Source organism: Rhododendron vialii, chromosome 7a (assembly GCF_030253575.1).
Source record: "Rhododendron vialii isolate Sample 1 chromosome 7a, ASM3025357v1".
Lineage (NCBI taxonomy): Eukaryota > Viridiplantae > Streptophyta > Magnoliopsida > Ericales > Ericaceae > Rhododendron > Rhododendron vialii.
In genome coordinates, this window is record NC_080563.1 from 2,665,318 (window position 1) to 2,692,132 (window position 26,815).

Consider the following 26,815-nt stretch of genomic DNA (forward strand, 5'->3'; position numbering starts at 1 on the left):
CTCAAAAGTTCTGCATATTTGGCAAGAAACTGTAGTTCGGTGTTCTCTTTCTGTGTTGTAAATCAACACTGTTACGTATATTCCTGCATCTTGTTTGAGTAGGAAAAATGGTTGTGAATTTAAGTGGAGGGCCTTGACATTTGCCTGTGACGTGAAAAAATGGTTGTGAAATGAGACTGTTGGGATTATCAAATTTGTGGAGAGGAAAATTGGAAGAAATCAAATTAGTTGTGGACTAAACCAAACCGAACCGAACCTTGAGTACCAATCAATTGGGGTCGATTACATGAATTTGTGTTTTAAGCTCTGCCGAAGGCATCGTGTTTCGTAATGTCCAGTAAGCATAGATTTTTGTGCACTACCGCTTCTAAGGTCAATTTCTTTTTTCTTTTTTTTTTTATCAGCAAAGAAAATGTTTCCATATCATTAAAAATGATAGTAAAAAGAGGGTTGTAAATATGCCGAGTAATAAACATTTTCCCAATCTATCCTCAGATTTTGATGTTCTTGGAGTCGTGACTTCTTATTTGGGGATTACAGACATTGTCAATTTGGTTTGCTTATTTTAACCTCTCAATTCAGTATGCCAACAAATGTGCACGGATAGCTTCTGTATATTTGGCAAAAATGTACACAAGTAATAAATACTAGTTAACTTTATGGCGGACAAAACAGACAAGAACTGTGGGAAATGCAAAAGCATTAATGCCTGGGGCGAAAGAAAACGTGGGTCCTTTTTTTGAAATTTAGACTGTCTTTATACCCTGAAAAAAGATTGAGGCCAGGAATATCATTTTGTTTTTAATTGACTGCATTGGTAAAACCAATCATAATGTTATTAATATTCAAATGTTAACCCTATCGTATGTCTTTTTTGCTGTTAATAATTCACTTGTGTCTGGATTAATTTACGTGCATATTCGGATTAATTTAGGTGTATATTGACTAACTTTCTGGATGAATCTCACTGTCTACTAATCCAAAATTAAAATTGGGATGAAGTCTCGTACGAACTCACCTACAAAAATTAAAATTGAGATGAAAATCCTGTTTTGCTAAGGTTTTTATTTTTAAATACTTATTTCCCTTTTAACGAGACATGTCATTCTCTCATAATACTATCACATTTTAATTTTAAAAAATAAGTATTTATTTATTTATTTTAGTTAGTAAAACGCACATGAAGTCTTGTACGAACTCACCTATAAAAGCTAATAACACCCTGAGAGGCTTGATTACCGGGCTAACTTGTGGAGCTAAGTTAAAATCCCAAAAAATCTAGAAACACAAATTTAAAATATAATTCTGTGTACAACTAAAATCAACAATTCCGAACAAAATTGTATCTGCAGTTTTGCTTTTAAAATTGTGAATGTAGCATTGCTCTTAAAACCCATATCGAAGCCCGCTCATCAAATCACAGCACCATTGAACCGGACCCAACGCCTAGGCCCCGGTTTGTGTCCGCTGACTGCACGCCTCATTCTTCTCGCACCCCTCCCAAGGGCCAAGACAGTTTAAATAGTGGTTAATCTTTGGGCAAAGTCGTCATTTCCTTAAACCCCGCATTCGACGGTCGGCGCAACTTTCCCACGTTTTACCCTTGACGACTCCAACCAGTAACTCCTCAAGTCAGTGGCATTTCCGTACTTTCCGCATCCTCTCAACTCCTCAACTCTCCCCTGTATACCTACCTCACCACTACCGGGCCCGCCTCCCCTCTCTCTCCTCTCTCTCTCCTCTCTCTCTCTCTCTCATTTTCCGTTTGAACTCCAAACCAAAAGCCCCTTAAAACACAACTTAACCAATCACCTCACTCTCTCCTTTGTTCGAACTTTAACCGGCAAACATCAATTAAATCGTAACTAAACTCCCCCCAACTGTATTAAGCTTGACTCTACGTAGATTAACACATACATACAGTCATCGATACACACGCACCCTTTGTTCTCTCTCTCCTGTCTCCTGTGTATCAAACGGGGGAAGAGAGCATTTGAAGTTAGAGAGAGAAAGTGAGCATGGCGTCAGGTTACAGAAACGGCGTTCACAAGGGGGGGTCGGTGAAGGTGGATCGGCCCTTCTCTGCTCCTCCGTCTAGCCTCCGACCTTCCTCTTCCTTCAAATCGCATCGTCCTCCTCCTCCTGCCGTCCGCCGCAGCAGCCCTTCCTCCCTCGGCGGAGCCTCCGCCAAGTACGACGATTCTGGTAAGTGCCCGTGCAATTCTGTAGGTTTAGTCTTCGGTCTGTTTCACTGTGATCTTTATCCTCTTTGGTTAGGTCTACGTCGCGTTGATTCTCCCGCACAATTGGACGCTTCGATTGTGACTGCATTGATTTTAGAGTGCGATCTAGAGACTTCTACTTCTTGATGAAGTTAGATGACACAATGTGATGTTGAAACATTGCTTCTTAAACTGTAAAGACAACTGTCTGCATGTAAATACGTGTATATTTATGTATGTTAACTGTGATCTTAACCTAATTGTTTAGACTTCTTTACGGTGAATTTCTACCGCTTAGCACTTCAATTTTCGCTACATTGATCTCAGAGTGCAATCTAGAGCTTTGTACTTCTTCTTGATGAAGTTAGATTGCACAATGTGGTGTAGAAGCATCGGGAGTCATTCTACGATAAGCATTGGGATCATTCTACGATGTGTACAAGAGGCTAATCACTGGAGTTGGTATCTATCGTAGATGTGTAGGTCTTTCACTAAAGTTAGTATAACAATTGAAGCTCCAAACTAGTAAATTTTTGCGCAGTTGTTTTTTTCTCTTGACGATCTTGATCAAAAGCCTTCATTCGTGCTGTACTTTAGTGGTTTCTAATGAAAATCAGTGTTTCAAGTTACTGCTATTATCAGTGAGCATGCAATTCTAATTGCTAGATCAGATCGTTTGATTCTTGCTCACTCTCTAGTTTCCCTGCCCACTAGTGAATGATGAAAATTCTATTAATGTTTTTGTCGTGCTGGACAGTTTCTGGAAGAGTACGAGTGGCTGTAAGATTGAGACCACGAAATGATGAGGAGTTGGAGGCAGATGCAGATTTTGCCGACTGTGTGGAATTGCAGCCAGAGGTGCGTGAAGTGTGATTGTATTTGCCATTTTAATACTTAATTCTATATTTGTGCTTTAGTTAGTGATGTTCTCAATTACTTTCCTATAATCCATATTCCATTTGAGAATTTTAAAATTTGATGTTCCGCAGCTTAAAAGGTTGAAGCTTCGGAAGAACAACTGGGATTCAGATACCTATGAATTTGATGAGGTGCTCACGGAATTTGCTTCACAGAAGCGTGTATACGAAGTCGTTGCAAAACCGGTTGTGGAGGTTTGTTTTGTTTGTCGTTCATTGACATCCTACTCATCCATGATTGCGAAACTGATCCATCTCATCTTGTGAACGTATTGTATTTGAGAAACCTCCTTAAAGACCACTCATTCTTTTCAACATTTAAACAATCTCCTACTCTATGGCATCAAACAGATCTCATATGTTTTTCTTATGCTTGCCATATGCCACTGTCGTTGAGACACCATTTTTGTTTTGTAGAGTGTCCTTGACGGTTACAATGGGACAGTGATGGCTTATGGTCAGACTGGTACAGGAAAGACACATACTCTTGGACGCCTGGGTGACGAAGACACATCTGCTCGAGGTATCATGGTTCGAGCAATGGAGGATATAATAGCAGATATCACTCCGGAGACTGACTCTATCTCCGTGTCATACTTGCAGGTTGGTATGGTCTTATAGCATATTGTTACTTACTCTTTTTCACTATCATTCTGTATATTACGGAGTATCGAATTGGCAATTTAGAAGTACAACCTCTTGTACTGTTTCCGTCATGTCAAAATTTCTAATCTCTATAATTAACTTACGCCTAATATTATCACTCAAAGCAGATATATATGGAGACTATCCAGGATCTCCTAAATCCAGCAAACAATAATATTGCCATCGTTGAAGATCCAAAAACTGGTGATGTTTCCCTACCAGGTGCATCACTTGCGGAAATACGAGACCAGCAGAGTTTTATGGAGCTGCTGAGATTAGGGGAGGCTCATCGATTTGCTGCTAACACAAAGATGAATACTGAATCTTCTCGTAGTCATGCTATTCTCATGGTGAATTACTGAGTTTGCTAATTTATGGTTATTTTTGCATGAGCCTGTGCATCAAGCTTGCATTTTATGTCCATGGCCGTTACTTTTGTCATATATCGCTTAAGTTGGATATGTTTCGATTTCACTCAATGTAGGTACATGTTAAGAAGTCTGTCTTGGGAGCTGAAGCTGCTTTTTCATATGAAAATGACAATCCTTATCAATCGGTGAATAATTTTAAGCCACCTGTTATTCGAACAGGCAAGCTGTTTCTTGTGGATCTTGCTGGTTCTGAGCGAATTCACAAGTCAGGTGCATACCGCGACTTAACTTTTCTTTTGTATAGAAAATCTTTGTTGTGAATCACGTTCTGAAGGCAATTTCATTTGAAGTTTCTTGTCCGTATGGACCATTTCTTTGCTCATACTTGCACATTCTTGTAATCGAGATGCCTCAACATGTAGCATTGGAGTAGAAGCATGAGGCTCTACTCTATAATTATTAAGACAAGTTTCTTGAATAACATCTTGCGGATAAGATACAGGCAACTAGAAAACTTGCAGAACTTCTCCTAGGAGGAACAACCTGGAATTTTGATGTTTTCTATGTTGTGGTATCTCATAGGTTCGAGAAATATTATGCAACTTCTCCCATGAGGACCAATATATGAAATGTTTTCCAATCAAGTAAAAAATCCAGCAAATCTATCCTGATAACTGAGCCCCACCAACCCATGAATGATGTGTGTTTTTATTTCATTGTATGAGAATGAACGTTTTGTATGTTTGATTCTTTCCAAGTGTTGATTGATCCTATTTCTTTGGTTGGCACATTCCAATTTCTGCAACTCTGATGTTTGATTTGCCCTGTGCCCCTGCCCAACTTCTCTAGAGTGCTGTTTTTGCATCCAACATCTCGTGTTAATTGATTTAGTTTTTCTAGCAAAATGAGAAGAAATTGGTGACAGTTGTTTTGAGATTTAAATTTTTTACTTTATGGTATTTAGGGATCTTGATTTTTATTGTTTTGTGTTACTTTAGTTCTGCTCATGTTGCAAATTTTCTCTTCAATTTGGTAGGAAGCGAGGGACATACTTTAGAAGAAGCCAAATCAATCAATCTCTCTCTAAGCGCATTAGGGAAGTGCATAAATGCTCTGGCAGAAAATAGCGCTCATGTCCCAGTTCGAGACTCCAAGCTTACAAGGTTGCTTAGAGATTCATTTGGAGGTATTTGTTGTTTTCTTCTTAAATTTGACGTATCCATCCATTCATTCTCAGGACTTAGTGTGACTGAATCAGTTCATGAGATGCAATTTGTTTATATTTGCAGCCCTAGTTTTGAGTTGAATGCTAGTTGGTATTTGGTGTTTTTTCCTCCTTCAATTATGCTTTTGTACTCTTGTTTTATGTTGGAAATTTGTGGGGTGACTTAGAGTTAACAGCAATAGCCAGGATTATTTTTTTGGGATTTCCATCTGTTTTAATTTGCATAAATAAATTGTCGTCCTTATATTTGTAATGTTTTGCAGGCACAGCAAGAACTTCATTAATTGTGACTATTGGCCCATCTCCACGTCATCGAGCAGAGACTGCAAGTACAATATTGTTTGGGCAAAGGGTGAGTTACCACATTTAGACTTTTGTAATTTAAATGTCCACATTGATACTTTTTTATGCTCACCCTTGGAGTGAAACAATATTTTGTTTGCCATCCAAATGAGTCAACTCTACTCTAGAGCTGACACGTAAGGCCATGCATTCTGTCGCAAATATCAAAACATGCTTTTATTGCAGCTTAATCCCACCATCCGTTGGTATGCTATTGATCCTACTCCTGACGCACACATGTGTGGAACTTTGTCTCAACTAAGCATTACATGAGTAATGGGACTTTGTTGGTTATGACTTTCCTTCTCTAACAGGCTATGAAGGTGGAGAACATGCTCAAAATTAAGGAGGAGTTTGACTTCAAAAGTTTGTCTAGAAGGCTTGACATACAACTTGACAAACTCATTGCGGAGAATGAGAGGCAGCAGAAAGCCTTCGAGGATGAAATTGAAAGAATAAATTTAGAAGCACAAAGTCGTATCTCTGAGGCTGAAAGAAAATTTGCGGATGCATTGGAGGTTAGTTTTAGTGTTGGTTTGTTGCACGTATCTTTAAGTGTGTTGTTGCGCGTGTCAATGCACTGTTTCCACGAGTAATAAATGTTCTGCCTTTTCTCCATGGAGTTCATGAATATCTCAAGTCTTGTATGTTGTACTTAGACTGAACTCTTGTTACGTATTATGTCCTGTGTTCTATTATGTTTCCCGAGACATAATATGCTTTTCTACGTCTCGTAAGTGTGTTCTTCTGATCCACCTAAAAGTTCACTTTTGTTTCTAGAGGGAGAGAGTTAACTGTCAGATGGATTACATGGAATCAATTAAAAAACTTGAGGAGAAGTGGGTGCTGAATCAGGAAAAGCATGGCAAGAATGGCTTCACCAATGGCAGTTATAGTGGAGAGGTAGCCAGACTGGAACCTTCTGTTATAAGATATGCTAGCTTTCTTAAAGAGTTGTTATGCATATAGTGTCTCCACATTTTTGGTACTTCTTGAAATGATGGCATAAGTGTTTGTATAGACCAATGATTGCAGTAAAACCGCCACCAGAGCCAAAGGGAAAAAATTCTGCCCACCGATACAGAAACAATAAATTAGATAGTATTTCCTTTCAGTCCGAACATAAGATATCTCTACTTGCATACCATAAAAGATTATTATCCGCCAGCTGCCATGGAATGGATAAATGTTTTTGCTGGTTGGTCTTAACTTTTGAAGGTTCAAATTTGTTTCTCTCTCTGTCTCTCTCTCTCTCTCTCCTAGTTTGAAATATTGAGTGATATGACTTGGCTCTTAAGATGGATAAATCCCTATAGCAGGCTAATGCCCCAGCTTTACATGATATATTTGCTGAACATTTTCTTTGGGAAGAGACGGAGTGAAAAATATGGCAGCTCCTGCATTAGCATTCTGAATCTAGGCCTTCCTTCTACTTGCAATGTCACTATATCATTGTGTCTGGTATGGAATTTCAGAAACTTCTAATCCTAGTACATAAAATCAAGTTCATGTAGTCTTATAGTATGTGTGGGGTGTACAAGAAAGGTTGACGTCTTCCTTGACAAATTGTGCTTCAATGTCCAGATCAGGACAACTTAAGCAGATTTCAAGTGACTTTTTGAAGTTCCTAGTTGCGAGTATAAATGGGAAGTTAATCAGCAACCTTCTCTTTTGGTATGCAGGTGCACGTGGGCGCTGTGAATGAGGAATCTGAGGTCAAAATGTTGCTTCAGAATGAAATGAATTTAAGAAAGGCAGCTGAAGAGGAAATCAACATTCTCAGAAATCAACTTTCTGATTCGATGCCGTCAGAGGTATGGTCTGACGACTCTGACTACTTGTATGAGCATCGTATGGTTCGTTTCACTACCTGAAGCATAAGGATGGTGATATAAACTATATTATCCCGCTCTACTAGGCAGGAGGAGATGTAGATGTTGTGAAACTTCAAAGATTGCTAGACGATGAAGTACATCAGAAAAAGAGACTTGAAGAAGAAGTGATGGTGTTACGAAGTCAGCTGTCGCAATTGACTTTTGAAGCTGATCAAGTATGTCACTTACACTATTGTCTGACAGAAAGTTAGCAAGCTGATTTTGGTGTATTCAAAATTCCTCTTGTTTCTTAAACGGGTTACTATTATATCTTTTTTTTTTTTTGGCCGTTAAGTGGGAACATACTGAACCTCGAATGGAAGACGTTGTTTTCCTCATTTTATGAACTTACCAGAAAAGTCTCTGGGGAAACTTGCATAGTTTGTAACAACTGGGGATAGATGGTTAGGGAATTTGACGAAAGAGCTTTAGCATTCCCTAATTCATGGGTGTTATTAGGAAACTTCCCAGGAAACTGAAGCATGCTTCTCTGTCAGTCTTTTTCTTTAGCTTGAGTGAAAGCCCTTGGTTACGAATTAGTAACCTTAATTGGACTCCAATTATGCATTCCTGATCATCCTAAATCTATGCTTGTGCTTCTTTAACCTGTCGAAATCTTCTTTTATGCTTATAGAATGGGCGTCTTGCTAGAGGCAAGTCTGGGAATTCCTTTACTGGTGTAGATCCTCCCTCCCATCCAAGACATTCGCCCGTCAAAGATGCAGTTAATGGACACATGGCATCAATCACCAATCTCCATGAACAAGGTATTACTGCAGCTGTGAAACTCTGTCACGTTAATCCTATTTGAGCCACATGCTTGTAATAAGTTTCCGTCTGTCATGCTGACAGTTGGATTGCAAAAGATTTTCTCATTGCTAGAGTCGGAAGATCCTAATGTACGGATTCATGCTGTGAAAGTAGTGGCCAACCTAGCTGCTGAAGGTGCTTAAGTCTCATTCCTTAAGACATCGCTATTAGATATCTTCTGTGTTTGTTGTCCTTCATTTGATGTGACCAGTGAAATGTAGATCGTCTTGGTATTCTTTGATTTGGTTACTGTGTAGGTCTTCTTTCATGTCGTTGCACTTAGTTTAGGTGATTGTGAAGTGTTTGGTGTGTAGGTTCTCTAGGTAGGAGCAACTATTGAGACAATAGGGCATCAGTAGCCCTCCATTATTTTTGATGTTCTCCTAGACTCCTATGCGTGGTGGTTGTTATCCTATTCTGTTGTTCTGAGTGCAACTATTAACATGAGATCATGAAAGCATATCCAGGGTGGCCACAACGATATTCTCATCTTTTTTCTTTGTAAACACTGTACTGTGTGACTTAAAATTTATTCTTCAGTGTTCTGTTGAATCTGTGGTCCCGTCTATTTCAATATTCTGCTGCACATTAAGGAACTGCTTTATTTTGGGCAACAAAATTTCTGAGTAACTGGTTTTATACATGGAGCTAACGCAATAATGCGTTGAAAGAATGACTGGTCAGATGAACTGTTGTATGTTCAGAGTGGCCAACTGCACACAGCATTTCCTGTTCTCTATTCCTGACACTGTTTGAGAGTAGCACTGTACTAACAAATGTATTATGCAGAAGGAAATCAACAAAGAATTGTGGAAGCTGGGGGTCTCACTTCCTTGCTGATGCTTCTTAGAAGCTTGGAGGATGAAACCGTTCGGAGAGTAGCTGCTGGAGCAATTGCGAACCTTGCTATGAATGGTTAGTGTTCATTAAAGCTTTCACCTCATTATCTTTGAGAGGGTACTTTCCTTTTTTCTTCTTTGTTTTTTTGGGGAATTTTTGACCCTAAGTTAAACTACTCTATTCCGTCCTGGCAGAAGCCAATCAGGAATTTATAATGGCTGAAGGTGGAATAAAACTCTTGGCAATGACAGCAGCTGATGCTGAGGATCCGCAGACTTTACGCATGGTTGCTGGAGCTATTGCTAATCTCTGTGGGAATGGTATATCCCTCTCTTTTGCTTCAACTGTTTCTATCACTTCCGCTCTGATCTCCTGTTTATCGTCATTTAGCTCCTGAGAATTGGTAAATCAGCGAACTGTGCTGATGTTTTCTACTGATGAACACCTGTTTAATTACTTTACCCACAAATATAATTGGGCAACCAAATTGACACTTGACCTTTTTCTTCTTCCAGTAATTTTTCACTCCTAGATTTCAAAACATGAACCTAGAGTTGGAAAGACAAATGTAGCAATATCTCTTTCTCAGTTGATCAAATAATAACATCGAAATTCGACAGTAGCCTTGTGCACTTAGCCTTATGGGGTTGAGTCTATCAATCTGAATGACTCTTGATTCAAACTATACATTTTCCAGATAAGCTACAAATGAGGCTGAGGTCTGAAGGTGGCATTAAGGCGTTGCTACAAATGGTGAGATGTAGACATCCGGATGTGCTTTCCCAAGTTGCACGAGGAATTGCAAATTTTGCTAAGTGCGAATCCCGAGTATCTACTCATGGTGAGTGGTTTAGACACTATCTCCTCCAATGTTTGTTAATAACTGTGTTGGCAATCAATTATTTCTGCGCCTTTTTATGTCCATTTCTCAAATCCTCGTTGGTTGATTATGTCATCATGTACACCATCATGGTCTTTTGTAGGCATTAGCACCCTGGGAAAAAAAACCAAACAAACAAACCCTATTTAAAAAAAAAGGGTAAAAGGAAGTGATGGGTTCTGTTACTTCTTTATCTGTGGTTTGATAGTAAAAAAACTTCGATTCTGGCCATCTCAGGGACAAAGAATGGACGGTCTATTTTGATAGAAGACGGTGCGCTTCCGTGGATCGTCCAAAACTCCAACAACGAAGCATCATTAATTAGGCGTCACACTGAGCTTGCTCTCTGCCACTTGGCGCAACATGGTAAGGAGCGTTCTCTATTTCTAATAGGCCATGACAGAGCTTCAGAATTTCTCCAATTTCAGTTGCTCATATAGATCAATTGATTCCTCAAAAGTGCTCTTTTAACTCCTCCCCGCCTTTCCTTTTAATGTTTCAGAAGTGAACGCAAAAGACATGATCAGTGGAGGCGCTCTTTGGGAGCTGGTACGGATTTCGCGTGATTGTTCTCGAGAGGACATTAAGGCTCTTGCTCGTCGGACCATGACTTCCAGCCCGACCTTCTACGCTGAGTTGCGGCGGTTACGGATAGATTTATAGATACGGGGTTTTGATCGGATCGGATAGGATTGCTCCTTTTAGATGTTTCCTCATTAGATATGTACAGAGGAAGGTGATTAGCTCATGCTTTGCATAACCCCATTGAAGCAGCCTACTTGAGGTAATGTGCAATTGTAGCTGTCTGCTGTTTAAGGGTGTATTTTTGCTCAACATTCTCCTAAATTGTTGGGGGAAGCCACCCATTGCACCTGCTTCAGTCTTTGATCGTGTATAAATTGATTTCTCACCCCTTTCCATTGTAAGTTTCATATTCTTCTGTTTTGTAATATACTTTGAGCTAACACAAATCACTCAGGTTTTATGATATTTTACGGAGCAAGTATAAATCGCAGAGCTTTCATTATGGTATTTTGTGCAAAAGTATCGGTTCTGCTGAATTCTACCCTTGAATCAGCATCCATTCTGTCAGAGCATGGTTCCTTACTATCTTGAGTGAGGGTTCGTTTCCGCCAAACTAAATGCATGGACTAAAGTCTATGTTTTTACGGATTTTTTGATTGGTTATTTTTCTCACATATGTCAACTAAAATATCATTTAAATGAAACAACTTGACTATTACCATTAGCGTATTGTTCATTTAGTTTTGCGGAATTGCACCCTGAGTCTTCTCCCTTCGTCTCTCTGATTTCTGGCCATCTGATAGAATCACATGTATATTAAAAATGTGAGAGAATTCCATTCAAGAGTACTCTTGATCAACTTGATGACTTTGTATGGATAATTTACTTATTGAAACTTGCAAATATATGCGTAGTTTGAATCATCTAAGTGAGATTCGAAGTGAGCTCCGTATGCCAAATTCTCTCTCACTTTGAAAAGAAGACTAAAGAGAAGTAGATCATTGTCCTTAAATCAATAAGGTGACGTTTGACAAGTACTCTTTCTTTCGAAACATACATAAAGAAAGGAGAAAACTACGCAGTTAAACCACTAGGCATTTGCTCCGTTGCTTGAAACTAGGCGTATGCCAATTAGATGTATGTACTCTTCCTCCTCCACGGTAAGAAATAGTGTCTCCTAAATGAAACTTCTGACCCCAAGGCCACTTGTGACTTCCTTGTATATGGCCACAGCTTATTCCATCACCTTAGGTTCCTTCAGCTTCTTTACTCTCTTACGCACGGATGGATGACTTGCGAATATACCATGAGTGGCTGGAAGGTCAGGCGATGTCTCATAAAGTGGTGGCATCAACTATGGGTCATACCTAGCTGAGGCCATTAACATCAAGCCGATGTAGTCTGCTTCCATTTCTCTCCTACCCAACAACAAAATCAAAACAGAAATTACCTACCAAGTGCCAAGCATATAAAAACAACGGCAACAATATTTTAGACATTTGATATGGGATTGCGTCAAAGATTTACCTCCGGGAGATAAAGCTAAACACAAGGCCGAGTGGTGTTTCAAGGTAGGGTATAGATATGAGCGGTTGCAGGATGGCCACAATAGTAAAATGTTCTAAGCAATGCCGAGCTACCCCATGCCCAACCTGAGCAAAGGAAAAAGGTTCAATCTTAACTTGTCATAATGTGGAACTATTGGAATCGTTTTCATTTTTCTTGTTTCTGAGGAGAAGAAAAAAAACCGATTGCGAATTTCAGATATAACTCAATATAGTTCGTGAAAATCCGGAAACGTATGTACGGAGTTTCTTGAAGTACTTGTTATTTTCAGAAAATTCTACACACTATAACAACAGCTTTTCCAACGAATCAATGAGATTTACACTATTAGAAAATGTACCTCATGCCCAATGAAGGCTGCTAGCCCTGCATCGGATTGGAATCTTTCAAGATACCGAGTAGACACCACAATGGTACCATTAGGGAGATAACACATTCGAACATCATCATCTTTTGTATCTACCACCATCACTTTCCATTTCATTCCATTCAAGTGCTCTGTATCGAAAACTTGTACGCCATTATCCGCTGTTAGGCAGCCTTAATCCGTTGTGCATTGCTTGAACTTAATTTCTCTTCCAATATTGACTCCACACGAATGGTTTGAGGGCTGTTTGGAGGGACAATGGAACCTTTGTATTTCTCCTCCAATTCCTTTAACATGGCATCTCCCGAGTCTCTCTCAAATGAATCAAACCCCAGTGCAGGAAGCAAATGATATCGTTTGGAATAAGAAATCCTCTTCAACCAAGGGCCGAAGAGGGGGCGAAAGAGACTACAGCAAAGTAAAGATATAGGGTCCTGGAGCAACTCCTGCTTCCACATAGATAAATAGGGTCCAGAGCCATCAGACCCTCCTTGTCCAAATGGTAAAACTAGGAAATACCTCAAGCTTGACTTTGTGTAACGCTAATAACATGGAATTTTTCAGTTTGTATCCCCAAATAATCTTTTGAATCCCCAATGCCCCTCCCTTCTCCCGTCACTCGCCGCCCAAACTCGACGTTGAGCACGAGCTCATCCGCACCACATTCTCGGGAGTATGTCGATACCAAGTAGGCGACATCCTCACCGAGTTCCACAACCCGGCACCCCAGTTCAAATTCATAATGGGTAAGGATCCAACTAATTGGCCGAGTGAGCTAGGCGCAGAACTGAGTGAGCTAGGCGCAGTACTGTTGTTTGGCTATGGAGGAATCGTTTAACTCGGTGTATGTACAAGGCCGAGTCGCGGATAAAGGCCTCAATTGGGGATTAGGGTAGTGAAAAATGGAACACTTTTGAGGAGTTGACAGACTGTTGCCATCTATAGGGAGCTTTGATCTTAAGTAGGAAAAAGCCATTGCTTGTTTTTTTGGCTCTTGACGAACGATGTACGTAGCAGGTTAAGCTTCGTCAATGGAGGCTTCGTTCAGGTGGAACCATAATATTCCGAGTAACAGAAATGGTGTTTCTTGATCAGGAAAAGGCCTAGATAAATTGACTGTTGATAGGGATGAAGCGAGTGAAAGTGGTCTTTGGGCATTGTTACGTGGTGTCCGACACCCTTCATACATTTTTGTGGATTTATGCAATTAGTATCATGGAAATGTGTGGTGAAGGATAAGAATGTCGGATACCGTATAATTTTTCGGATAAAGTTTGGTTGTGTACGGAGATTTTCTTAACTTGTACATTATTGTCGCGGTGTATGGGGATTAGAGAAGGACAATCATTTTCAATAAAACTATGGGTACATCATTTGGTGTACACTAAATATACACCGCGTTCCGTGAGATCTAATTAATTTGGACTCCTACATAAATGATCGGAACCACTCAAATGTTTAAAACATTTTTTGAGCATACTTGTAAAAAAGATCAACTCCATCATCAGATATCAGTCAATGTTTGATCGATTCTCTGCCCAAATGCTTGATTGATTGATCTACGCCCATTTTGCTGACAAAAAAACATGCGTGAAATCGATCAAGTCTCTACCGATATCCGACGGAGTTAATTTTGTAGAGTTCGCACACACGTTGTTGCACATCCTGTGGCCTTCATCTCTCTAACTCATTCCTATTTTATCCTTCAACAAAGTTGACAAAAGTTTCCTTAAGGAAATGATTGGGTTCAGTAGAAAATTCTGTCTTGCCGGCTGAAGCGCTGTACAAATCATTGTGTGTCAATCTCTATGACCCCATTATAATGTACTTTCTTAAACCCACAGTACTGAAATGTTTGGTTGACATGATTGAAAAGACTAAAGTAAAAATACTACTCATTATTCGTGATAACTACTCATTATTCGGGTGTGTTTGGTCACATTGTGTGGGCGGAAACGGGAGTCAAAAAATGAAAGCATTTTTCAAAAGGAAAAAATTCAAAATACTCCACAACCTTTATTCTAAACTTAAATTAGGTTTTCAAACTTTTAAAAAAATCAATTTTATTCCCAATGTTATCCTTCATTAATCAAAACAATTCCTTCCATCCAAATGACAAACGGATTTCGTTAAAGGCTTTGTTAAATAACATCTCGATTGAAATTCGATGATCCAACCCACTCAATGTGTTCAGAATGTGATTTTAAGGGTACCCTCGAGAAATCAAAAAAAAAGACTAGGAATGGCTTGATTTGAGCAGTTTTTTTATTGAACAGTTCAATAAAAAACTATCCGGAAGAAGCCTTTTTCGATCATTTTTTTGTTGTTGATTTCTCGCGGATATCCCGTAAAAAATATTCTGAACACATTGAACCGCTCGAATAATTGAAATTCGATCGGATAAGGGGAGGTGCGGACCGATTCAAGTCAGGGCATCCGGATTTTGCTTCAATTCGCACCTCCCCTTTTTCGATTGAATTTCAATGATCTGAGTCGTTTAATGTGTTTAGAACGTGATTTTAAGGGTAACCGCGAGAAATCTGCAAAAAAAAAAAAAAAAAAAGATGGCCGGAAAAGACTTCATCCGAACAGTTTTTTATTGAATTATTCAATAAAAAAACTGCTCAAATCAAGCTTATTTCCGGTCCTTTTTCTGATTTTTTGAGGGTACCCTTAAAATCATGTAATGAACACATTGAGCGGCTCGAATCATCGAAATTCGATCGGAAAATGGGAGGTGCAGATCAAAGCAAAATTTGGGCGCCCTAACTTGAACAAAATCTGGATCGGTCCGCACCTCCCCTTTTTCGATCGAATTTCGATGATCCAAGCTGTTCAATGTGTTCAGAACGTGATTTTATGAATATCTGCAAAAAATTAGAAAAAAAAATGACCGGGAAGGGCTTCGTCCGAATAGTTTTTTTATTGAACTGTTCAATAAAAAATTGTTGGATGAAGCCCTTTTCGGTCATTTTTTTTTTTGCTGATTTCTTGAAAGTACCATTAAAATCACGTTCTGATCACATTGAACGGCTCGAATCATCGAAATTTGATCGGGACGCTATTTAACGGGGCCTTTAACGAAATTCGTTAGTCACTTGGATAGAAAGGGGCGTTTTGATTAACGGAAGATAAAGTTGGGAGTGAAATTGATTTTTTTGAAAGTTTGGGAGTCAAATTGAAATTTAGAGTAAATGTTAGGGGGTATTTTGAATTTTTCTCTTTTCAAAAACATTCCAAACAACTAAAATTAGTAAATGCGAGTGCAGAGCGATGATTGAGAGTGACAGCGAAAGCCATTTTTAATGATCAGCTGTGTTTGGATGAGTTTTTGAGAATTTTTTTATGAGAGTATTGATAATTAGAAGTAGGGGTAATGAGTGGAAAAAGATAAAGAGATAAATGAGAATAATAATTAGAGATATGAGTAATGAGTGGAGAGTAATGATTGAGAGTAGAGGTAATGAGTGTTTTTTAAGTTGGAGATTTTTTCCTAAATCTTGATCCAAACAAGGCAAGAGGTGAAATTTCTATTGAAGGCCAAGAAATTCTATTTGGTTGCTATTCCAGAAGAAAATTTGCAAAATGCTTTTGGAAAATACTTGTAGGTATTTATCCAAAAAAAGAGACCTATACCGGGAAACTAACCAGGACGATATTTAGAAATCTCTTGTTAGCAAAAAACAAAAACAAAAACAAAAAAAAACGCACACATCCATATCGTAATAATTCTTTTCAGCAAAAGGTGTATTTGTGGAAATCTTTTCTATGGCTAATAAACAGAAAAAATGTATGTGGAATTACCCTCTTATCCTCCTAAAAAAATAGAAGCACTACATTTCAGAGGATAATTTCATCTTAGAATGGCTAATATGTACCTAAGACAGTCAGGAGAGAAGCCCATTTAGTTGTGTAGTAGCAAGCTTTCAAAGAGGTGCTAGAATAGTGTTTCACGTAGAATTTTTTTGCCTTTCATTTTTTTTGAAAGGCAAAACTTTTTCATTAATCTTTGAATTACAAAGATTAACCAGAGTAAAGAATGATAATATCAAATTCCTAACCCGAGACCCATATGGAGCAAAGCCCATTTCGAAGCCCAAACACCTAAATGGGTCTAAAATACCCAGATCAAAATACAATCGGACAAGAGAAACATTCAATTAGCAGACAATAAGTTGAGTTTTCTTTCTGAGTTTCTTTCGTAGCCAATATTTTTGTTGTCCTATTAGGGTTCATTTGTTTGACGGGACTAATGAAATAATATAATTTCATATAGAGATTAGCAGTGTAAATATTTGTTTCCTCCAAAGTAATTATATTTGCGTCACGTTGCCATGTTTTATTGATTTGGACCATTATTTTGCAACGTGGCGCAATTTAATTGATTTGGAAGAAACAAACGTTTACATCGGCGGTGTAAAGAATTTATTCTCCTCCATATAATATGTAGTAATCGTGATGGAATCAGTAGTACTACATCCTCAAGGTACCCTGAGTGTCTCTCACACTTTGTGAAATTATGTATCAGATATTATTAGATGCCTGTTGAATCCCCAATGTATAGTAATTAGTATAATATCCTAGAAAATTAAGTTGTCGTAATCATATTAATTAGGAATTTTACAACTCCAAGACATCAAACAAATTTCTTAGGACTGCTTCAAAACATCAGAACACATATATAAAAAAAAAAACCTGGATATGCAGCTCCCTTGGACACATAACTTAGTAATATATATGCTCATTCCAGTCAAATAAACGAGTTGTTGAATTAATAGTATTTCAATTTGTGCGTTCTTTTTAGAGAGAGAGAGAGAGAAAAAAAAAAAGAACGTAAACGAGAAGAAAGGTTCACGAATATTGAATATTGGGCGAATGCATTCGAAATAACAAACAAATAGATGTAATTAATAGAAAAATCGAAAGAAAACCTAGTATCTATGATCCCATTGACAAGGAGGTGAAGAAGATGTACAGAACCAGGGATCGATAAACATTTAGGCAACTGAACAGTGTACTAAAATCAGAAGATGTCTATGAATTAATGGGGCTACACAAAATGACACTTACTTATATGCTTAGAACTTAGAAGAGCATAATTTGGTGGGGTACTACTTGTGGACTCTCTAGCTCCCACTCTTATACAACAGTTCTCGTCTGGGATCAGGTTTCTTCAGATACCATACGTATAACAATTTCCTAGTGAGGAAGTCGAGGGGTCTTCAAAAACTGGCCGACCATGTTAACTGGAAATGCAATGTCTGGACGAGGTCGGTGAGTGGGGTAGCTAGGTAAAGACTAGCTATATGCTCTCACACGCACATATTTTTAGATTACCGATTATCCTACGACTTACAATTGTTCAAAAATAAGGTCATCAATATAGATCAAGTATAAACTCGTATTGCACGCAGCACAATGCAAACATCCCATAGGTAGAGATGAAGATCAGGGAAAGCAAAATGTGTGAAGGGGGTGAATAAACACAATTAACGGGTGAGACTTGAATCCCAGTCTCCTAAAAATCAAAGTTCAAATGTCACGCGCGGTAGGTCTCTAATCGTCCAAAAAAATAAATTAAGCTGATAAAAAATGAGCAATATATATATATATATATATATATATATATATATGTATATGTATATATATGTATATGTATATGTATATATATGTATATGTATATGTCTACCTATCGGACAAGATTTTTGTTAAAAGAATGGTGTAATAATTAATATATGAAGGTATGTCGATATGGGAGTAATATAAAATGGTAGAGGGTAGGAGTTGAGTACAATGAACCAGACCTTGTTTTTTCAGATCCCATTGACATCATCCTAATTATGTTATTACTATCAATTAATAGAAAATCACAAAAAAAAATTACATTAGATATCCCTTGTTTCCCACCAACCGAATCCATATGAGAGTACTTGCCGATTGTCAACGCGATATTACCATCGATCATACTATATGGTGGAGGTATGATGCGGCCGGCAAAGGCCGCGGCATCCCCCAACATTACATGTATTTAACTATGTCCCGTAGCACTGCCGGAGTTTATAAAATTCAAATGATATTGATCCTCGATCTTAAAAAATCAAGTATTTACGGTATCATAATTTAATTCACAATGAAAGGTTTACACAAATATATTTTAGTCCTCTCAATATTCAAGTTATTTTACGTTGCTCTTTGAAGTTTTTTTTATTTATCTTCGTAACATAACCAAATAACAATATATCAGACACTCCTCATTTGAATATCCTAGCACCTCCACTGAAAACTCCCACATGTAAAGTTACGACTTACCTCAGGACAGTGGGATTCGGAAATCCTTGTAGTGCAGGACTACACTACAAAATTATAAGGCATCATTCAAGCTGTTCAAAAGTAATTTTCACAGTCCAAATTTATTAAAATGAACGGCTGGCATGATACACTACAATCCTATAGGTAGGACAGTCCGCTCTACAAGATCCCTGCTTGATGATCTCTTGCTGAGAGAGAGAGAGAGAGAGAGAGAGAGGAGTATTGCCTTAACATTGAAGTGTCCGGTTTGGTGACCTTGGAAATGAGTATTTTTGGTAGATCAGAGCAGTGCACGTGTAGAACTCAATGCCCAATGTCTGTATTTGTCTCTCTGACACTGACACTGACTCTCTCTTTCTCTCTCATTCATGTATGCAATGAAACCCTAAAAAAACAGTCAGTCAAAAAAACAGAGACAGTGTGCTCTTTGCCCATACCTCTTCCCTCCTCTATCATCATTCATTTGCGTGCCCTCCAACCATTCTTCAAGAAATTTAAATAAAATATTTTCATTTATTCAAGTGGACTTTTGCAGCTAATAAAAATAAAAGAAAATTTACTTGTATGCAGAATTCTATAGCATTTCTTAAGTAGAAAATAGATACAATTGTATTTCTGAAATAACGATACAGTTGTTTTTTTTTTTTCAATTAAAGAACCACCCGCATCATTTTTTTATAAAATTCTGCAAAAAAAATAAAATAAAAATCTGTTTCTATATTTCAATTAACTAACTCATAAAACTAATATATAGTACCGTAGTAAACAAATACAACAATCTAGTACCAAGCTTGAGTTATATATTTGATAATTAAAAAAAAAGAAGAAGAAGAAGTTTGAGTAATATATATTGAGAGAGAGAAATGTGGCTAGCTACTTACAAAAAATATCTCCTAAAAAATGTACTATATACGGATAAATAACAAAATCTATTAAATAACTTAGGAACTATGTGATACCGACTATAGTACTGTAGGTTTTTTAAAAGATATCTTTTAAGGTTGTTTCTTGAGTTATATTCTATACCTTTGAATGATAAACCAGAATAGGAAACCTTCACAAAAGACCATGGATACACATTAAAGCATTATATTATTCTGAAGAGAAGAGTAAGTGAATGATCCTTGAAAATAGTTACATAAAATGAGCTGTCTCGGACACCCTGAATTATAAAAAATCAAATAGCGACAAAAAATTAGGAGAGAGAGAGAGAGAGAGAGAGAGAGAGAGAGAGAGGGGGAAGGGAGAGGGGGAGGGGGAGGGGGTTGCCCATTCCCATCCTCGTAATCCTCTTAACTAGTATCATGAGGAATGAACTCCAAAAGCTTACTCTCAGATGAAATTTTCTGAAACCCACTTAGAATTCTTCAATTCTCTTCAATCGAAAACCAAACTAATTAATTAACAACAAGACCAATTAACTAACATGTTTAGTTAACACAACTACTACGTACCAAAAGGGAGAAGAAAAAGAAGTAAAATGCAATAAGGTGAGATGATCACTTGGGAATTAAAGTAAAAAAAGAAAAGAAAAACAAGTAGAAAATCAAATTAAACAAGGGCTAATTAAATTAAGGTATCATCTTTTCTTGTTAATAAGGTGGGCGACCTGTTCCCCAATACCCTTGTTGATGATGAGGATCACCTGGTAATTGCATTGAATTTAGCAGATTTTGAGGTAACCCATGAAATAGAGGTGAATTATTAGGATCACCCATCATCTGCTGTTGTTGTTGCTGCTGCTGCTGTTGGTGGTGTTGCTGCGGTGGTGGCGTTGACTGTTGACCACCCATACCCGGTGGCGACGCCAATCCACCGCCGCCACCACTCCCTCCGCTTCCTGGCCCCTCCTCCTCCTCCAACGGCAACCTCTCGTACGCGGCATTCCCGAACGAAGCGGCCATAATCACCACAGGGCCCGACGCCAAGAGCGGTCCCACAACGCTCCCTCCCACCACCTGTCCCTGTCCGCCTGCTAAATAAATAGTCAGGCCAGACGCGGCAGGTGGGGCCGGAGGGGGCAAAAAGGAACCCGATATGGATAGAATTTCGAACCGGCCGTGTAAAGTGACGACCGCGCCCGGTGCGGCCGGCTGCCGGAGGGTAACGTTAGTAACGTTTCCGCTGCCGCTTAAAATACAAACGCCTCGCTGACGCCGTGCAGCGAAGGTGGAGACGCTCTCGGCGATATCACAGCCGTTGGCGACTTCCATGACGTGGGATTTGAGGGCGTTGGCGCTGTCCCTGGTGATTATGATGGGGGGCTTGGGCTTGTTTTTGGATCCGGCGGGGCGTCCGCGGGGCCGCCTCGTGACCTCTCCTTCTCCGGAAAGAGAGAGTGATTCTTTGCCCTCCGAAGTGGTGGCGCCGCCGGCTGATAAGTTGTTCTTGTTGTCTTCGGATTTGATCTGGTTTTGGTGGTGTTGGTAGTTAGGGTGGTGGAGTTGGAGATCTCTTGTGTGGAAAGGAGGTGGAAGTGGTCGAACTGGATCCATGAGGGAGAGAGAGAGAGAGAGAGAGAGAGAGAGAGAGAGAGAGAGAGAGAGAGAGAGAGAGAGAGAGAGAGAGAGAGAGTTTTCCGGGGTTTTTTTTATGAGGGTTTTGCTTTTGGATGAATCAAGTGATGATAATAAACTTAACCTGAAAAAGGATTGATGGGTTTTTTTGGGGAAGCTGCATCAGCTACCAGATTTTCAGCTGAAACGGAAACAGCTGATGAATTGGACATCTTTCTTCTACCTGATCTCATGGGGATGGTTTTGTATGTTTTCTTGCTTGGTGTTCAGTTTGCTCTTTTGTTGCTGTTTGGTGAGGGTTTGGGAGAAATGAAGAACAAAGTTGGATGGAGAGAGAGAGAGAGAGAAGAGAGAGAGAGAGAGAAAAAGAAGAGAGTGAGGGGTGAGGTTGGGTTTAGAGTTGTTCTGGGGTTAGGGTTAGAATTTAGATGGATGATGGGTTAAGTTTGGGTACGCATGGGCGGTGGATGGGCCCCCCTCCTCCCTTTCTCTCTCTCTCTCTCTTCAATCACACCCTCCTAGCAACCCTTTAACACCCCATGTTCTCGAGAAATTATTCGGTGTATATTGGATTATTAGAAATGGATGCTTACCTTTATTTTTTATAACTCAATTGTTCAAACTAGCTTACATGAATTTTGACTAATTCTATAGGTTAATTTTACTACTCACTTGCGAGAAGCCCTACTAAAGTAAAAGTAAATCTCTATATGGACTATCCACTATAAGAAAAATTGCATTGGGTGACGAATGAAAATCGTCGCAAATTGTATGTTTTTCGTCACAAATAATATAGGTGACGAAAAAAAATTTGTCAACTAAAGGTTGTCGAGGATTCCTACCTGGTGACGAAATCTATTTTTCGTCACCTATAGTGCCTTTTGGTGACGAAAAATTTCATCACGGAAAAATGACTTGGTGACGAAATTTTCTTCGTCACCTATTGTGCTTTTTTGATGACAAAAAAATTTCGTCACAAATTATTCCCTTCGGCTCGTCAAAGGTGACCCATCGGTGACGAAATTTTTCGTCGCGAAAGACATTCTTATATGTGAAAAAAATCTCACTTTCTTGCTCCTGCGGGGTTTCGAACCCGAGTCTCCTAAGTTTTGCACGTAATCTTTAACCAACTACACCACACAAACTTTTCAGCATATGTTTGAAATATCTAATATATAACACATATATTGAACATTAAAATATATTTTGAACGCCATTTTGAACTATTAAACATTAAAATTAGCAATTTTAATAAACATAAAAGTCGTAGCTCTTTATGTTATTGTTCAAACCCAATTTAGATTATCTCAATCGGAGTTCTGAGCAAAGAGTTATGCCCGAAATATACTTGGTGACAAAGCGTAATTCATAAATTTCGTCACCAAAGGATAAATTTTTCATCACTGAAAACGTAAAAAGAAGACGAAAATATTTTTCGTCGCCAAATTGGTTCATTTGGCGACAAAATATTTTTTCCGTCACTAAATAGTTATCTTTGGCGACAAAAAATAATTTCGTCTCTTTTTTTACTCTTTTGGCAACGAAAATTTTATTTCGTCGCCAAATAGGAGTCTTTGGTGACAAAAATATCTTTTTCGTCGCTAAATAGTTAGAATTGGTGACAAAATAATTTCGTCAAGGAAGTTATCAAAACAGTGACGAATTTATTTTTTTGTCGCCAAATATACTCATTTAGCGACGAAATTAAATTTTGTCGCCACTTTTTCGTCACTAAACATATTTTTTCTTGTAGTGATCCAAAAGAGTTGATAGCAACGAAAATATTTCGATCATAAAATCTTAAATAAAAACAAATCCTTAAGTCTTAAGCCTTGACACCCATAAGAATGCTTACCTCTTAAATAACACCCATTGATGTCTAAATGTGTGGTTATAGGAACATGATTAATTGCTCCTCCAGAGTAGGAATGGCAGAGGGGCGGGGCGGAATTTTGCGTACCCCGACCTGAAAATTATTACACAGTCCCGATCGGATTTTGGGTACCCTTGTTCCCACCCCGATCGGAGAATGGATTTATCCGCCCCGCCCGCTCCGTAAGAAATTAAAAAAATTATTAACATAAAATAAAATAATTATAAATAAAATGATATTTTAGTATAATGGTGAAATATAAAAGTAAGATTAGAAGGTTTTTTTAGTAAAATGATAAAAATATTAGGGTAAAAATATTAAAAAATTAGTATAATGATTATTAGATTAGTAATAAAAGTATAATTTTATATATAAATACAACTCGGGATGGGTTTAGGGGTGGGGTACTTTCACCCCGAACTCGACCGGATTTTAAAAATTTTACCCCGACCCTATACCCGAAAATGAGGTGAAAACCCCGCCCCGTTCGGGGCGGGGCGGGGCGGGTTCAAGGCGGGGCGGATGCAATTGCCATGCCTACTCCGAAGGCTTTCTCCATAATAAGCCCACGAAATATGAGGACCCGAGGCAGTGTGCGCGTCAGAAGTGTCAAACCGCTTCCCACCATCTCTCCTAAAACCAATTGCTGTTAGCGAAGGCTTCAATTAAGTCTTTGATGGTATTCGACATCACACCCGCAAGTCTGTTTTTAGAGCAGTCGCAAGGAATGACATTGTGTAACCAAATCCAAAGGGGCACTCTGAGTCCAACAATCCCTCCCTCACGATGACGCTCCCGCGACTCAAACCCTTGACTTCTTGGCTTTGATATCAATTGTCAGACCGCTTCCCACCATCTCTCCTAAAACCAATTGGTGTTAGCGAAGGCTTCAATTAAGTCTTTTATGGCATTCGACATCGCACCCGCAAATCTGTTTTTAGAGCGGTCGCAGGGAGTGACATTGTGTAACCAAATCCATAGGGGCACTTCGGGCCCAACAAGAAGCACTTAATCAAGGGCTATGGGTACCGTCACGTGGTATTCCGAGTTACTACGTTTCTGTAGAGTCCATACACTTAATTAGTAGTAGAACGCATAGAAATGAATAGTTGTAAAATGATCCGGAGTACCCCGAATTATTGCATAGTTTCACATGCAAATGGGGTCACCCGATCTACTGTGATGTGAAAATGCCTTGCTATAAATATAACTCGTGCCTAAAGAGAGTAATTTTATGATTTCTCTTTATGACATTCAATGACATTAAATTAAACCTTTTCTAGACATGAGCACATGATTTATCTAAACTTTATTCTATTTTGAATGAAATTCTAATAAACTATATTCCGTATTAGTTATAAACATCAAAACAAGAATTTTCCCCGCACTAAAAAACAAATACGAATAAAAAAGGCTGACGGGTATAAAAAAAAAAGAACCATAATGTTTCGAATTTAAATGTGTACGTAACATTTAAATAAAAGATCTCTAATTCAACCCAGATGCGGTAGTTATTCTATGCAAAAAAAAATTCATTAATTGATAATACCATCATGTGATATCACTATTACATACAATATTGAAGCTATTTTTAACTTTGTTTTATTTTGTTGTTGTTGGTTGGATAGTACTATTGACTAATCAACATATAGTACTGAAACATGAAGTTTTTTTTATCAACAACAAAATTTTATTAAAGACTCGACAAAGAGTACATCAAAGCGGCCAACTCTAGCTACAATTGATAAATGAAGTTGCTCACTCTCTCACTGATTTAGCCAATGGCCATGTTGTGATTTTTCTCTAAGTATATAGTGATATCTCGATATGGGTGTATTCCACTAACTAAAATAAGTAGTTCTTTTTCAAATAAGTTCATATTTTTTTGAATTAAACGTGATGTATTATGAAAGAATGACATGTCTTGTATAACAGAAAATAAGTATTAAAAAAATAAGAACCTTAATTGAACGGGCCTTAAGACTCATCAACATATTCTTGATAAACTTAACAAACATGTCTTTCATCACTAGCCCAATCATATTTAGACTCTATAACATACGCAGGGTTTTATTAACTTGAGGTTTGTAGAACTGCCCATCTCTCTCGACACAATTCGCGGTATATAAGTTTTCACTCCACTTGTTATTCTCTCTTTAACAATCTCTCCACTTATTACCCTAAAAACCTTTTCCAAAATATTTACTAATTAAACAATTCCGTGGTGATACCGACGCCTAGTACCACTGTTTTACCCAAAATCAGTAACTAGAGTCGTCAGCATAATGCTGAAAAATGCTTCATTTAGGTTGCAAAAAACTTGTTATCCACCCCATGCAACCCTTGTTTACAAAGTGGAAACCAAAAATTAAACATTGAAGAAAGAAAGAAAGAAAAAAAGTGGAAGGTAGGGGGGTTTTGAACTGTGTGCTAGTGTATTTTTGGGTGCTTCGGAATCGTGATCAGTACTGTGTGCTAGCTTGGTAGTGCTTAATTTTGTTGTTCTGCGAATAAAAGAACAGGCGTTACACTTACAACCCTTCACTTCTTCTGTCTCTCACATATTACTTCCCAACTTTGTAATTTTCCGCCAAAAAGCAGGACAGTTACGAAAGTAGTAATTGCAGTGGAGATTACAGAAATCTAGAGAGAGAAGTCTAGAGTTGGAGAGAGAGAGAGGAAGTCGCCCGGAAGACACGGCCTGACCCACTGACCCCATTGTTTAGGTCCGCTCCAATTTCCCATGACCACATGCGCCTCTCTCTCTCTCTCTCTCTCTCTCTCTCTCTCTCTCCATGGATATACTAGTGCTAAGGTTTGAGACGTGTCTTTTCCCTGAATTCCTTCGAGGGTCTCTATCTTATTCTCTCATCACCCCAGGAAAAATTATTGCGTGCCCATGAGGCACCGACACGTGCTATCTAGAGTCTAGACTCTTCCACCATCATCATAATACTAAGTGTATGAATTCCGGCCAACTGTAATGTTTGCTGAATGAGGGATTTGAGGCATGATATAATGGCATCCCATTGACATTGAATCAGTGGCGGAGCCAAATGGTGAATGTAAGAGTGTCACCCCTCCCCAGTTTCAAATCCGTAATTATTTTTTACACTAAGATAATTCGGTTAGGCACATACTAGTATTTTGACAATTTAATTTTATACAAATAATGTAAAGTTTGATTTTTAAAAACTCAATGTCACGAACGACAATAATATCTCAACAGTTTTCGCTTGAATACAACAAGAAAGTTGGAACAAATATTTTTATGGAAAAAAAAACCCCGAAAAAATTTAATGATGACCTTTTCACACTTTTATGAACAGCATGCAAGAACAAAAATGAATTCCTTTCGAATAGTGGGTCTCCGAATTCAAATTATGGGTCCGCCGATGCATTGAATAACCTCTCCCCCCACATAATATTATCAATAATATTAGGACACTAGAGACCACGCGCTAAACTCTTTTGCCAGCTCATATCACAAAATTAAGATAATACCTTCCTGCAATAATATTTTGTTTTCTTTA

General features: G+C 38.4%; 3 protein-coding genes across 3 annotated transcripts; 1 reads left to right on the forward strand and 2 right to left on the reverse strand.

Annotated features, from left to right (window-relative positions):
* The first annotated feature begins 1,736 nt into the window (after positions 1-1,736).
* On the forward strand, positions 1,737-11,153 carry LOC131333465 (kinesin-like protein KIN-UB). The gene is made up of 19 exons (XM_058368000.1): positions 1,737-2,205; positions 2,980-3,080; positions 3,212-3,334; positions 3,557-3,742; positions 3,913-4,134; positions 4,269-4,425; positions 5,192-5,341; positions 5,644-5,732; positions 6,037-6,240; positions 6,503-6,625; positions 7,405-7,536; positions 7,641-7,772; positions 8,231-8,363; positions 8,449-8,541; positions 9,196-9,321; positions 9,441-9,566; positions 9,944-10,087; positions 10,364-10,492; positions 10,629-11,153. Exons 1-19 carry the CDS (start codon positions 2,019-2,021, stop codon positions 10,787-10,789), a joined length of 2,718 nt encoding a protein of 905 aa, XP_058223983.1. The 5' UTR covers positions 1,737-2,018; the 3' UTR covers positions 10,790-11,153.
* A 451-nt stretch (positions 11,154-11,604) lies between these two features.
* On the reverse strand, positions 11,605-12,659 carry LOC131333466 (mitochondrial metalloendopeptidase OMA1-like). The gene is made up of 3 exons (XM_058368001.1): positions 12,558-12,659; positions 12,179-12,303; positions 11,605-12,069 (listed from the first exon to the last, which is right to left on the reverse strand). Exons 1-3 carry the CDS (start codon positions 12,651-12,653, stop codon positions 12,006-12,008), a joined length of 285 nt encoding a protein of 94 aa, XP_058223984.1. The 5' UTR covers positions 12,654-12,659; the 3' UTR covers positions 11,605-12,005.
* Positions 12,660-20,235: 7,576 nt separating this feature from the next.
* Positions 20,236-21,801, reverse strand: LOC131333467 (AT-hook motif nuclear-localized protein 24-like). The gene has a single exon (XM_058368002.1). The coding sequence runs from the start codon at positions 21,386-21,388 to the stop codon at positions 20,486-20,488; it is 903 nt and encodes a 300-aa protein (XP_058223985.1). The 5' UTR covers positions 21,389-21,801; the 3' UTR covers positions 20,236-20,485.
* Between the last annotated feature and the right edge of the window lie 5,014 nt (positions 21,802-26,815).